The sequence below is a fragment of the Enhydra lutris genome, unplaced genomic scaffold (genome assembly GCF_002288905.1).
Source record: "Enhydra lutris kenyoni isolate GAN:26980312 unplaced genomic scaffold, ASM228890v2 scaffoldscaffold4, whole genome shotgun sequence".
NCBI classification, from domain to species: Eukaryota; Metazoa; Chordata; class Mammalia; order Carnivora; family Mustelidae; genus Enhydra; species Enhydra lutris.
Window position 1 is genome coordinate 11,533,365 of NW_019154088.1, and position 13,435 is coordinate 11,546,799.

At 35.3% G+C, this 13,435-nt stretch overlaps 1 protein-coding gene across 1 annotated transcript in view; it reads right to left on the minus strand.

Moving 5' to 3' along the window:
* The window catches only part of LOC111140331 (tau tubulin kinase 2), a 161,157-nt gene that overhangs the window by 64,696 nt on the left and 83,026 nt on the right, over positions 1 to 13,435 (minus strand). The window contains exons 4-6 of the mRNA XM_022492616.1: positions 10,150 to 10,223; positions 5,088 to 5,228; positions 3,434 to 3,538 (exon numbers count right to left, since the gene is read on the minus strand). Of these exons, the coding sequence (XP_022348324.1) occupies positions 3,434 to 3,538; positions 5,088 to 5,228; positions 10,150 to 10,223 (320 nt within the window). The remainder of the gene's footprint in view (positions 1 to 3,433; positions 3,539 to 5,087; positions 5,229 to 10,149; positions 10,224 to 13,435) is intronic.

A 13,435-nucleotide genomic window follows, 5' to 3' on the forward strand; every position in this document is an offset into this window, starting at 1 on the left:
AGTCTATCTTTAAAATATATCCTAAATATGACCATTTCTCACCACCTTCATTAAAGCTCCCTAATGACCTAGATCTCAGTCACTATCAATGACCATTGGACTAACAAATTTAGCCTTCTCATTTGTAACTTTCTGATTCCACTCTTGCTCTTGCTCTCAATAGTCTCTTCTTCACAGCCAGAGTGACTTTAAAAAAACAACAACACATGTTCTAAAACTCGAAAAACTGTTACTTAGAACAGAAACGGGATTCCAGAAATATATTCAAATATAACAAACTACAAAGAACCTAAGTTCTTTTCTGCAAGACTACTAATTTACAGAAGAATACTGATAAAACTGAAGATAGGCTCCTTACAATTTCTAGGCACTGAAATTCTCCTAAGGCTATGTCTTAAATATAATCTACTTCTGTATATAATTCCATTATATAATTAGCTTATTGACAGATCATGTACCAGATTATACAACAACCCCGCTTAAAATTTTCCAAAGGCTTCCTATCATATTTAGAATAAAATCTCTTTGTAAAATTGTATACAATCTAGGGCCAACCAACCTCTTACATCTTATCTCTTGCCACTGAACTCCTCATCATGCTATGCTGTGTTGTGCTATACCCACGGTGGCCTCCCTGCTTTTTCTCAAACACACCAAACTTACTATACCTTTAGGGCCTTTGAATTTGCTATTCCCTTTGCCTGGAACACTCTCTTTCAAGATATTCACATGGCCCACTCTCACACTTAATTCAACTCTCAACTCAATACCTCCTCAGAGAAGTCTTTTTAAACTATTACTTCTAAAATAGTCTCCTTTTTTTCTTCTTTGGTACTAACATAGTCTCTTATTCTTACTGCCCATCACTCTCTCTGTCAATACACTGTTTTGTGTTTATTCATAGCATATACCACTACCTAAAATTATGTGTTTGTTTTTTAATCTGTCTTCTCCAAAAAAATATAACTTCCATAAGAGCCTCATTTTGGTCTGCTTGTTCACCACTATAGTCCTAGCACCTAGATCCATGCCTCACACAGATTATGTGCTCATCAAATATATGTTATGTGTGAGAATAAACAATAACCTGTAACAGTCTAAAAATTCAAAAAGAATGATATCTGGAAAAGAAATGGGATTCCAGAAATATATTCAAATCTAGCAAGCTATATAGAACCTAAATTCTTTACCTGCTTTGCTATGTATTAATGCAAGATTTTCACTAGAATCAAAAAGATTATCTTGTAATTTTTAAGGCACCTCAATTCTCATGTGCCTATATTCTAAATACAATTTATATTTACATATATAACTCCATTATTATATATTTAGCTCATTCAAAATCAATATTTTAGCTTTTGTGCAACTTAATTTGCTAGGAAATGAAAATCACAATCAGTACCAAGTTAAAACAAAACTAAAAGGTAAAAAGGAGACAGAAGAACTGAACTCTAGGTTATGACAATACAAGGAGTTCTACTGACCTGATCCCCAGTAAAATTGGTGAAAATTATTTTAAAAAACTAAAGCTCCTGGAAATGGTCCTTAGGGTAAATAACAAAGAAACATCTATTCAAGAAAAGTGAAAATTCTACGATACTTGAACCAAAACCATTCCCTCCCTCCTCTCTTCCAGAACAGAGAACGTGGCTCTACTCCAGACTATGGCCACCATGGACACAGGACTCCCTTATTTCCCAGTTCTGAGCTGGAGGGCTTTCTTCCCATAGAAGCAGGACTTCAGCATTTCTGAGGTTCTTCCAGATCTCTACCTTGGGTGTTGACAATCCTGGGAGCCCAAGAGCCCTTCCTGTGGCTCAGGAGACAGTGCTTCCCTGACAGGACAAACTGAGAGATCTCCACTTACTGCCCTGTCTCAGCTCCTAAAGAGTAAAGATGTCATTCAGAAGCTACCGCAGTTCTCCGCCCAACTTTAGAGCCTTGGCTCAGAGATTTTGCCTGGGGGCAGGAGAAAGGCCATTAAAAAAGACCACCTGTTAATCTCTTCCCACAGGAGTTTATCTTGTTTGCAACAGTAACATTTAAACTTAAAACATTACTCAAAAATAGGGAAGGTTGTGGTATAGGGAGTTGGGAGGAGATTTGCTTACAGATCTAATGAAGATAAAGCCTGGACTACAGGCTGGCCAGGTTAAGAGAGAACCAGGCGAATAAGACTTCTAGAAGGCCTCTTGAGGTCAGAAATATCCAAACTCTAACCTTAGAAATTAGATTAGATTAGTTTGTCAAGCCCCTGCCCGGAATTTATACCCCAGGGCACTATTATAAACAACAAAGCAATCAGCCAGCAATTAGTGGAGCTGAAAACCTGGGTGTAGTCAGGGAAAAGTGTAGACGAGAGCTCCACCAGTACAGGAGTCATTCCAGGGTGACTATAGGCAGACTGCCCCAGGAGCAACAATAGAGACTTAATATTCTGTGTTGGGGAAAGGGAGGGAAGGGTCACAGGGGGAACAGCCTTCACAGAAACAAATCCAGTTCAGCCCCTAAACAAATAAACAAGCAAATAACAATAACAAAGCACTGGAAAGGAGGACCGGTATCTAAAACAGCTATATTATCTAAAATGTCCAGTCTCCAACAAAAAAATTATAAGGAATCAAAGAAACAGGAAAGTATGACCCATACATTTGGGGGTGGGAGAAGCAACAGAAACCGCCTGTGACAGCGACTAGATGTCAGATTTAAGAGGAAAGATTTCAAACTAGCCATTATAAGTATGGTTACAGAACAAAAGGAGAGCTTGATTAAAGACAGAAGGAAAGCATGACGACAACATCATGTCAAATAGAGAGTATCAATAAAGAAAAAAAATGTTCATTCTCAAATAGAGAATATCAACAATGAGAAAAAATATTTCCAAATGGAAATTCTGGATATGAAATGTACAAAACGAAAATAGAATTGTAGGATATAGAAAGAACCTCAGACTGCAAAAAAGACCCTTGAGCCTAAAGGGCCAATGTGTGTTCTTCTCCAAATCCATTCTTCCAACTCTGTGTCTGATGTCCTTTTTTTTTTTTCTTTCTTAAAAGATTGTATTTATTTATTTGACTGAGAGAAAGTGAGAAAGGACAAGTAGGGGGAGTAGCAGACAGAGAGGGAGAAGCAGGCTCCCCGTTGAGCAGGTAAGCCTGATGCAGGGCTGGATCTCAAGATCCTGGGATCATGACCTGAAACAAAGTCGGATGCTTAACCAAGCCACCCAGCTGCCCCTAATGTACTTTTTTTTTTTTAAAGCCACAACTTTCAATAATAAAATTAACTCTATCCACTAATTTAATCATAAAATCCATATGCTACTTCTTGGATGACATCCATTCTATACATAATTCATATTTCTTTTTAAACAAAGTGATATTATAAATAACAGGTTAATTCTCAAATTTAATAATAATATGAAAAATCTTACTGGTCTGACGTCACCACAGGAATTGGTAAATTGTCGAGCCAAGCCAAAATCAAGCATGTAACATTTCCTACATGTACTAGGAAAGCGACCCATGGCGAAGTTTGACTAGAAAAGCAAAGAAGGAAAATATACATATTCTTATAAACTAAATCCTTACATATATCCTTCCTATATTTTAATTCTTCTATTTAAACTCTATATAATACATATGTCTCAAACACACTATTCTAATCCATGATATTTACTGGATATTAATACATAATCTTGTTGTGTATTCTATTAATGCCTAGGAGCAGGTAACTTTGAGGAACAAAGAATTAAGTGATGGTACAAAGTTACCTACAACAACACTGACTTAAGTGGAACTCTATGTTCCTTGAAATTCTGGTCTAAGTCAACTTTAAAGACAGCCCAATTCTTCCTTTTCAAAATGGGAGGAACTAGGAGTGAGCAAAATTGAATACACAGCTAAAAATTTAAATGAATTTCCTATAAGCATCATAAAGCTGAATTTCACTAAGCATAAAAATTAAAATTCAATTTAAGGAAGCATTTCAAAACAGACTTAATGAAATACACTTTGCATTCTTCCCTTAAAAAATAAATGTAATGTTAAATGAGCACAAATTTGCAAAGATGGTATGTAAAAAGAGAATTTATAAAGGAAAAAGCAAAACTGCTACAAAATTTTTAGCTTTTATTTTAAAATAGTGTTCTACTTAGGGAGTTTTCAGATGAAAATGGAAAGTCTTCAGTCACCATGCTTCTAAAGTAGTGACATTTAGTTTGGCATAGAATTGAGAACAAGAGAAATCTATATTACATTAAGCCTGACTCTACTAATGTTAATTTTAGTTGGCATTTTCATGTAAACTATTTAATTTTAGAAATCATGTAGCAACAGATGGATGTAATTTTCAACTGCACTAACCAACACATGATATATTTATAGTAAATATAGTATATCAGAAATGGATCATTTCCCCTTGTGAGCAATAAAAAAAACAAAGAAGGAAAAATAAACGCATATTTCAGTTATGGAAATGACAATTTCTAAGAAAAAACAGAATAGAAAAAAATACTATATATTGCCACTGTAGCACTCAGAAGAAAAAATAAGGTCTTTCATAATTGATGGTTCCTTATAAGTACAATTTGTCACTTGAGAAATATTTCAGAGAACACAATGAATATAAAAGCCACATATGTCTGTACCCCTGGGGATAAAAATATATTATATGTTTATAAAAAATAAAATAAAAAAAAGCCACATATGTATATATTTTTACACAGTATCGGGAAAAAGAAATCTAAAGAATGACTTCCAATTTAGGTGTAAGGCTAAGTAACTAGGAATGTTAATGCACATAATAATAATAGTCAAGCATTATTAATTTTTACTTTGGCTGCGAGCAACATTTTCATTGTATGAAAAAAGCTCCTGAATGTTAAATTGTAGTTTGTAATTAGAATTTTTTTTTAAATTAAGAGGCAAGTTACATTTTGCTTCTAATTACAGAATTAAAATATTACCTTGTATTTAATAATAGAAAGAAAATACAGAAAGCTGCAATCATAATTTATTGTGTCCCTTCATTAGATTAAGAGTACAAAGCAAACTCATTCTGTGCTCTGACTTGAAAAGGCCTCTTACCGGTTTGATGTCTCGGTGCAAGAATCCCACAGAATGGATGCTCTCAATAGACTCGAGAATCTGTCTACCCAACCGAAGAGTAGTGCTAATGGTGAATGTGCCCCGGGACTGGCTACGGCGTAGATCTGCCAGATTCCGACCCTGTGTAAACCAAATAAACACTTTCACATATGGTACTATGTTATAAAAGAAGAGCGGGAAGTTATTCATTTACCATTAAAAATGTTTTGACAGGGGAACCTGGGTAACTCAGTTGGTTGAACATCCAAGTCTTGGTTTCCACTCAGGTCATGGTCTTGGGGTTGTGGGATGGAGCCCTGAGCAGCGTGGGACCCACACTCAGCGGAGCCTCTGCTTGGGATTCTTTCTCTCCCTCTACCCCTCCCCCCCGACTCATCCTCTCTCTCAAATAAATAAATCTTTAAAAAAAAGTTTTGGCAGAAAGAGCAAGGATTCTACCCAAATCGTGACCCTCTCATTCAAGAGAAGAGATTCCATTAAGGTAATATATGAATGTTTCAAAGAAATTTAAGAATAACCAGAAGTTTTTGAACTTATTATGTTTTTGAGTCATCATGTTTCCGTCTTTCATGCCATAACAAAATATAGTCTTGATTATTTGAAAATATAGAAAACATATGTACCCAGAGCAATAATTCCAAATATAAAATAAGTGATAATCTACAATAATGAGTTTTACAATCCCATGAGTAGCTAATAACTTACGAGCATTCCAATCATTTTTTTCTCAAAAATCAGTATTTTGATTTCCAAAAATATACCTAAGAAATACTGGAACTTTATTTGTAAACAACTTCCACCATTATAAAAGCTTTTGAAGGAAAATCAATTAATTTGATTTATGACGGTAGTAATGATTCTAAAATTTCAAATCAGTTATTTTTTAATTTCTTTAAAATTTTAATTAATTAATTTATTTATTTGTCAGAGAGAAAGAAAGAGCACACAAGCAGGGGGAGCAGGCAGAGGGAGAAGCAGTCTCCCCCCTGAGCAAGGAACCCGATCTAGGACTTGATTCCAGGACCCCAGGATCATGACCTGAGCCGAAGGTAGATGCTTATTCAATGAGCCACCCAGGTGTCCCTAAAATTTCACATCTTTTAAAATGTAAACTAAGGTATCAATTAACAAAATCCAAAAAGATAAAATATAAGGCTAGAAGGAGTATGGGGAAAAGTTATTAACATGGTAAATACATGCAGGTTTTATTCACCTAATTAAAATTAAAAACTTCACAGTATAAATTAAATAAAAGTAGTTATTATTTGTTACAAAGAAAAACTGAAAACAATCTACATATCTATCAATAAATGAAAGGTTAAATAAATTATGGTACACTCATCTTAGTGACTGGTACACAGCCACTGGGAAGGAGGGGGATTCTTATTCATAACATAGAATGAATATTATTGAATGAAAAAAAAAAAAAAACAAATGGATTTTTCCCTAATTAATTCTATAAATTTAACATGATCCCAATAAAAATACAAGTGGATTTTACTACTAAAAATGTGAAGTGAACCTAAAAGAAAATAATATAATGAACCCTCATATAACTACTCATCACCAAGAATTAACAATTATCAATTCATAGCCAATCTTGTTTCACCTGTTTGTTACCTACTCCCCCACACCCTTGCAATGCACACCCTTTTCCTTCCCACACATATATATGCTGGATTATTTTCATGTAAATACCAATATCATTTCATCTACATATATTTAAAAGTGTGTAAGAACAAAGAGATAAAAATAAATTGTCAGCAACCCTACTGTCACAAATTTGAACTAGAAATAACTACTTTCTCTTTTAAAAAATGTGTATCCTGAACCCATCCACTTGAAATGAATTTAAAACAATGTTCAACCCAATTACGAGAGATACCCATAGCCTCTAGAGTTTGTGGTCTCTAAATATCATTTCCCACGAAGAGGAATCAGGGCTTACTGGAGAAATGGCTGATTCTAGCTCTGAAGCATGAAACAGACAGAATGAGCTTGGAACATGATATTGGATGAGAAAGTAAGGATGCTATCAAAGACTGCTACAGTCTGGTCTTACCAAAATGAATCAGAATCCAACTTGAAAGAAGCCCTATTGGTCAAAGATAGAGCAATTTGAACATTAAAAACAACTGCAATAATTGAGAAATATAAAAGATGTGAAATCCATGAACTCATATTTTTTTAAAAAGACAGAGCTCATCAGTCCTCTTTGGAAAATATTAGGGAACCAACTTGTTATTTTGAGAACTAGTAAATGGAAGAAAAGAAACAAGTACAAATCCTGCCCTTCCTATATAAAAATTTATCTCAGGTAACCTAATAGTTGAGGGAGTGCTTTTTTGAAGAAGAATTCCAGCTATTAATTAAGGAAAACTGATAGAATTAGAATCATACACCTGCAACCCCACTGAAGTAATGGATCTAGGCAATGATTACTAATCGGTTGATAAAACCTAGAAGAAAACTACTGGGAGCTTTAAAAAGGATGCATCAGGCTGACTGTCCCTGAATCTCAAGGATCAATCCTAAGAATATTAAAAAGAGACAACCCAGGGGCGCCTGGGTGGCTCAGTTGGTTAAGCTCCTGCCTTCGGCTCAGGTGATGATCCCAGGACCCTGGGATCAAGTCCCGCATCAGGCTCCTTGCTCAGTGGGGAGCCTGCTTCTCTCTCTGCCTCTGCCTGCCGCTCTGCCTGCTTGTGCTCTCCCCCTCTCTCTCTCTGACAAATAAATAAATAAAATCTTTAAAAAAAAAAAAAAAAGAGACAACCCAGACATTGCCTAGGGATGGCATGCAAGAGGAAGCATACCACTCACCTCTGAAGTACTCTGGCTAATTAAAACAAAGATCTAATCACCAGTTTACAGAAAATACAGGGGATAGAACAACATGTTAAATAAGGAGGGAGATAATCAGCAAACTCCAGAATATGTGAACTTCATGACAAGCGACATCATTTTTGTCGATGACAATATGAACAACAACAAAAAAACTGTAAAAAAAAAGAAATAGAGGGAACCTATAGAGTAAAGAAGGTTTAAGAATTATATCCACCAAATGCAACATGTGGAACCCTCTGTGAAACCAGATTTAAGTAATCCAAATATAAAAAATAAAATAAAATAAAAGATATACAATAAGGAAATCTGAAGATTATCTTGATATTTAATGCTATTATTAAGGAATTACTGTGTACTGTGATTAAGAGGAGAAAAAGAGTCTCTCTTAGGAATACATATTCATGTATTTCCAGATAAAATATGCTTCTATTTTGCTTTGAAATAATTTGGGGAGGGAGAGGAGAGGAAGAATACACCAGGAACAAGATGGGCCATGTACTGATAACTACTGAAGCTGGGTGATGAGTACAAGGGTGTTCATTATACTATTTTATTTTTGTTTATGTTTAATTTTTTTCACAGTAAGAAAAAGTTTTAAATATAAGGCAGCTCTGATGTTAGGAAATCCAGATCTACATCTGTATGATTATAAGATTCAAAAATTTTTTTGCCCCTCCCTAGGTGATAACGCTTTTTCACAAAATATCACACTTTGGCTGTATGAAATCTGCTCATGTAAAGCCTCAATGATGAAAGGAAATTTCACGAGACTCTTCCAGATGTTGCAGGTAGAAATGAGAAAAGAAGCACAAATTCTCAAACCCATAAGATTTCAAGACCCAGATTTTAAGAGCCTCCCAGGTGCCCCAGTCCTTAAAAATTTTAAGGCAGATATTCTACAACTGAATCACCAAGAGGAAAAGAGTATTAAAGAATAATAAATTTAGGGGGCGCCTGGGTGGTTCACTCAGTGGAGCATACAACTCTTGATTCTGGCTCAGGTCATGATCTCAGGATCATGAGATCGAGCCTGCATCAAGCTCTGTCCTGAGCATGGACCTACTTAAGATTCTCTTTCAACCTCTCCTTCTGCCCCTCCTGCCCTCCATACCCAAAAGAATTTAGGATTTTTAGAAGAAATTAAAAGTGGCAGTGAGAAGCTGACTGTGTAAATTTTATCACAATATACAAGGGGAAACATAGTAGTTATCTTCAATATGTCACGTAAGACAGAGTACCCTCTAACAATTATATTAGATTTACTCTAAATCAAGTCAATCATAACTGTACAGATGCATGGCTAATGGTGGATAATTTTCTTATGAACAGGAAAAAATACAGCATGAAAGTCAATTGGAAAGGTTCTTGGATAAATCCAGAGGAGCCTGCCAAAGGCCACAAAGGCCATCGTTATCTGATCTACACTGGTCTCCTTAGTTTTCCGAAACTTTTTCTGAATTTCTTTCCTCTGCTGCCCCAACCCAACCCCACTCTCCATCTAGGAAACAGAACTATGTTAATGAATGAAAAAAGAAAAAGGAATGCATTTCTCCTATGTATCAAGTAATGCTTAAATTTTCAAGCAGTCAAAGTTGGTTCTTGAGCACATAAATTAAAAACTAGAGGTAACAAGAGGTAACAAAGAGAGGAAGGGAGAGGGACCCGGCAAGATTCCTATCCAACAATCCATGTGGGGATTGAAAAACTGCAATGGTGATAATCAATGGATAGCTGACAAGAACAACCCTTCCAGAGGGAAAAATGAAACAAGACGAAACCAGAGAGGGAGACAAAGGATAAGAGACTCTTAACCTGAGAGGAAACAAAGTGAGGGTTGCTGGAGGGGAGGGGGTTGGAAGGGATGGGGTGGCTGGGTGATGGACTTTGCAGAGGGTACGTGCTATGGTGAGTGTGGTGAATTGTGTAAGACTGAGGATTCACAGACCTGTACCCTTGGAACAAATAATATATTATATGTTAGTTTAAAAAATAGCAAAAAAAAAAAAAAAAAAAAAAAAGAACAACCCTTCCATCTTTGGGAAAATCTATGTCAAATCTGTTTAAATGAAATTCCATCTGCATAATATAAAACATTCTGAGATGATACCAAGAATTCTATTTTATTCATATCTACTGAAATTAGGTACTTTGATCAAAACTGAAATATTTTAAGATACATTTCCAAGTAACCTACCTGCAACTGCATGACCACATAGTTGAATCGATCATTCCTCCCACAGCCAATAAATCTACAAACGTGGTCTTTCCCTGGATAAAATAAAGAAAGACAGACAGAAAACAGTGGAAAAGGTTATGCTATGGTTTCTCTTCTAAATAATTAATAATTTGCTTTTCTGTATAGTATTTTATAATTGAATATAAAGGACCTGTCTTATGAACCTTAAAAATAGGAAATCTGTATTATTCAAATTTCCTATCCACCTCCCCCGGATCCTACATTGTTCTGTGTGTAGTCAAACACATGTTTATTGAATGAATAAATAAATGAATGAGGAAATAAATGAATGATAATTTATTTATGAAGTAAAGAATTAAAAGGTCATTTCAGGTCAACTTGCCCAGATATTATACGTATGAAAACGGAGAAGAGCAATAAATAAGAACTCTGTTAGGAATATAAATCCTGGGGGATACAAATATTATATTTATAATATAAATTTATTGTATAAATATAAATCCTGAAATATATATATAAATATAATATAAATTTATTTTATAAGTATAAATCCTGAATTTCAGATATGGTCTGCCATTCACCAATATATGACTTCAGTCCCTTAATCACTTATTCTTTCTGGGCCTCAATGATCTGGATTAGTTCAGTGTTTTTCAACCTGGGTTTTACCTATGAAATCCAAGGAGGTGCTGACTAGGGTGCAGAGGAAAGCAGAGGTGGAACAGGTAGAAATCCAGAGTCTGCCCTGATTCAACAAAAGCAAACAAAGGTCCTAGGAAAGGATTAAGACTGGTGGGCTCCAGGGCAAGAAGAGGGCATTTTGTCTGGAGCATAGTGAATGAAGGGAGAACAGCATGAGGAGATGCTGGAGAAGCAAGAGACATGAGGCCCTGAAAGGTCTTAGACTCTATAACAAGGAAAGTGAGCCACATGGAGAAGTCAGTTTATCTCAGCCCCAGCTACGTATCGAAATCATCTTGGGAAATTTTGAAAATTCCTGCACTCTTTAGTGATTCAGAATTGGTGGGGGAAAATACAGGTTGGAGCTTTTCAAAAGTTCTCTAAGTGATCCAAAAGCAGATGGGCCATGGATGGATATATGATCTATTGGATCTATTGCTGGGTAAAGAGAAGCATCTACAAGACTTTAAGATGAGGAAAAACACACTTAAAACATTGTACTTTAGAACACTGCTATGGTGGCAATGACAGACCACACAGAGGTCAACTCTAAAGGCAGAAAGGTCACTCTGGGAACAGTTACAATATCCCAAGAGAGAATAGGGCTTAAATGATAAATAGTATAGGAGAGATGGAAAAAATAAGATAAATATGAGAGATACCAAAGACAGTTCTGACTAGAAACTGGTATAATTAAATGGTAAGTTTTACCAAAATAAGAGAATATATAGTAGGTGGTATAGGCTGTAAGGGATATTAGAATGTCGAGTTTAAGGACAACCTGGTGAATTTAGCAGACAATTGTAATTTTAAGCCTGCTGCTGGGCAAAAAGCTGAGCTGTAGAAATACACTGGGGAACCATAAGTTCATGGAAGACAGATAGAACTACACACACAGATGGAAAACTACCAAGTTGGAAAAATATAAAGAATGAGAAGAAAATTAATCTAAGAACTGAATTTTAGAAAATGAAACATTTAGAGCATGGGAAAAAATAAAAGAATGCATGAAGGGAATCAAGTAATAGCCAGAAAGGTATGAGGAAACTATGAGAAAGAGGTATTATAGACATACAATGAGAAGAAGCATTTTGGCTAATGGCAAATGCTATAGAAAGGCTGAGAAGTGCTGGTTAATATAAAAATTAGGAAGTCACTAGTGAGTAGAAAGGGCGACAGCCAGTCTTCAATGGAATAAAGTATGAATCAACCACGAGGCAGTGAGGGTAATCTTTGAAGAAGTTTGCCTGTAAAGTGAACAAGTCATATGCCAAGAGCTGGAAGGGCAAGATTTAGTGAATGAATGAGAAATACATCTCAAAATTAAAACAAAAACAAAAACAAGGGGCACCCGGGTGGCTCAGTGGGTTAAGCCACTGTCTTCGGCTCGGGTCATGATCTCGGGGTCCTGGGATCGAGTCCCACATTGGGCTCTCTGCTTGGCAGGGAGCCTGCTTCCCTCTCTCTCTCTCTCTCTGCCTGCTTCTCTGCCTACTTGTGATCTCTCTCTGTCAAATAAATAAATAAAATCTTTAAAAAAAAACAAAAACAAAAACAAAAACTTTCTACTGACGGACTTAAAATACAAATGCAATCCAGACTTATTTTAGTTAATAATTCAACTTCTTTTACACTATTCGCTCTTTCTCTGTGGTTTTGCTGGAAAGGGTTGGAACTCACAAAAAATATGTTCAATGGGAGCAATAATTCCCAATGTGTACAATGCATGTGCATCACTTTACATGTATTTTACAAATATTTGCAAAACTGTGTCTGTCATCTAGTAAACTGCAGTAAGAATGAAAGGATGAAATGACGGCCAATTAGCAACTTACTCTTTCCCTCAGCTTCAAAGGAACAATTTAAAAATCATTTATGAAGTATTTTATTCTTATTATCCATTAAAAATTCCACCTTCCTAGCATACAACATTTAAATGATGGATGTCTATTACAAAGACATTTCAACCATCTAAAAACAAAAGGCCATACTGTATTTAATGCTTCTCAGAATTTTCTTTCAAAAATATCTTTATGGTACATAACACCAAAATACTATTTATCTCTTGATAGTGAAAACATCCTACTTATATATTAAAAAAAAATCAAACTGTAGATCCTTGACTGATAAACAAAATACAAAGTCAGTAGCAAACTCTTTAGGATTCACCAACACATCTTCATTGATATAGGTTAGAGCTTAATGAGTTCTTAACTCATACTTTTTAGCATAGTGTACTACTGTTCTTATATTTTAGATACATGCAATTAGTGAAAATCCTTGGTTCAATAATATGTACAAATTTTTAGAAGCATGAAGAAACTACAATTTAACTGGAACAGTAATTCTTCACCACCACTTAGAGTATTAAAAATAACTATTGTAATAACTATTGTAATAACTAGTACTAGTACGTGTACAGGGACCGTATCTATCTTGTTCTGGTGACTAGCACAGCATCTGTCAATTAGTGAAATGCCCAATTAGTATCTGTGAATAAACAAATTAATATAAATAATGATAGCTAGTAAAACATACATAATATGCAAGCATATTGTGCCAGGCATTATATTAAGTGCTTTACATGCATTTAATCTTCACA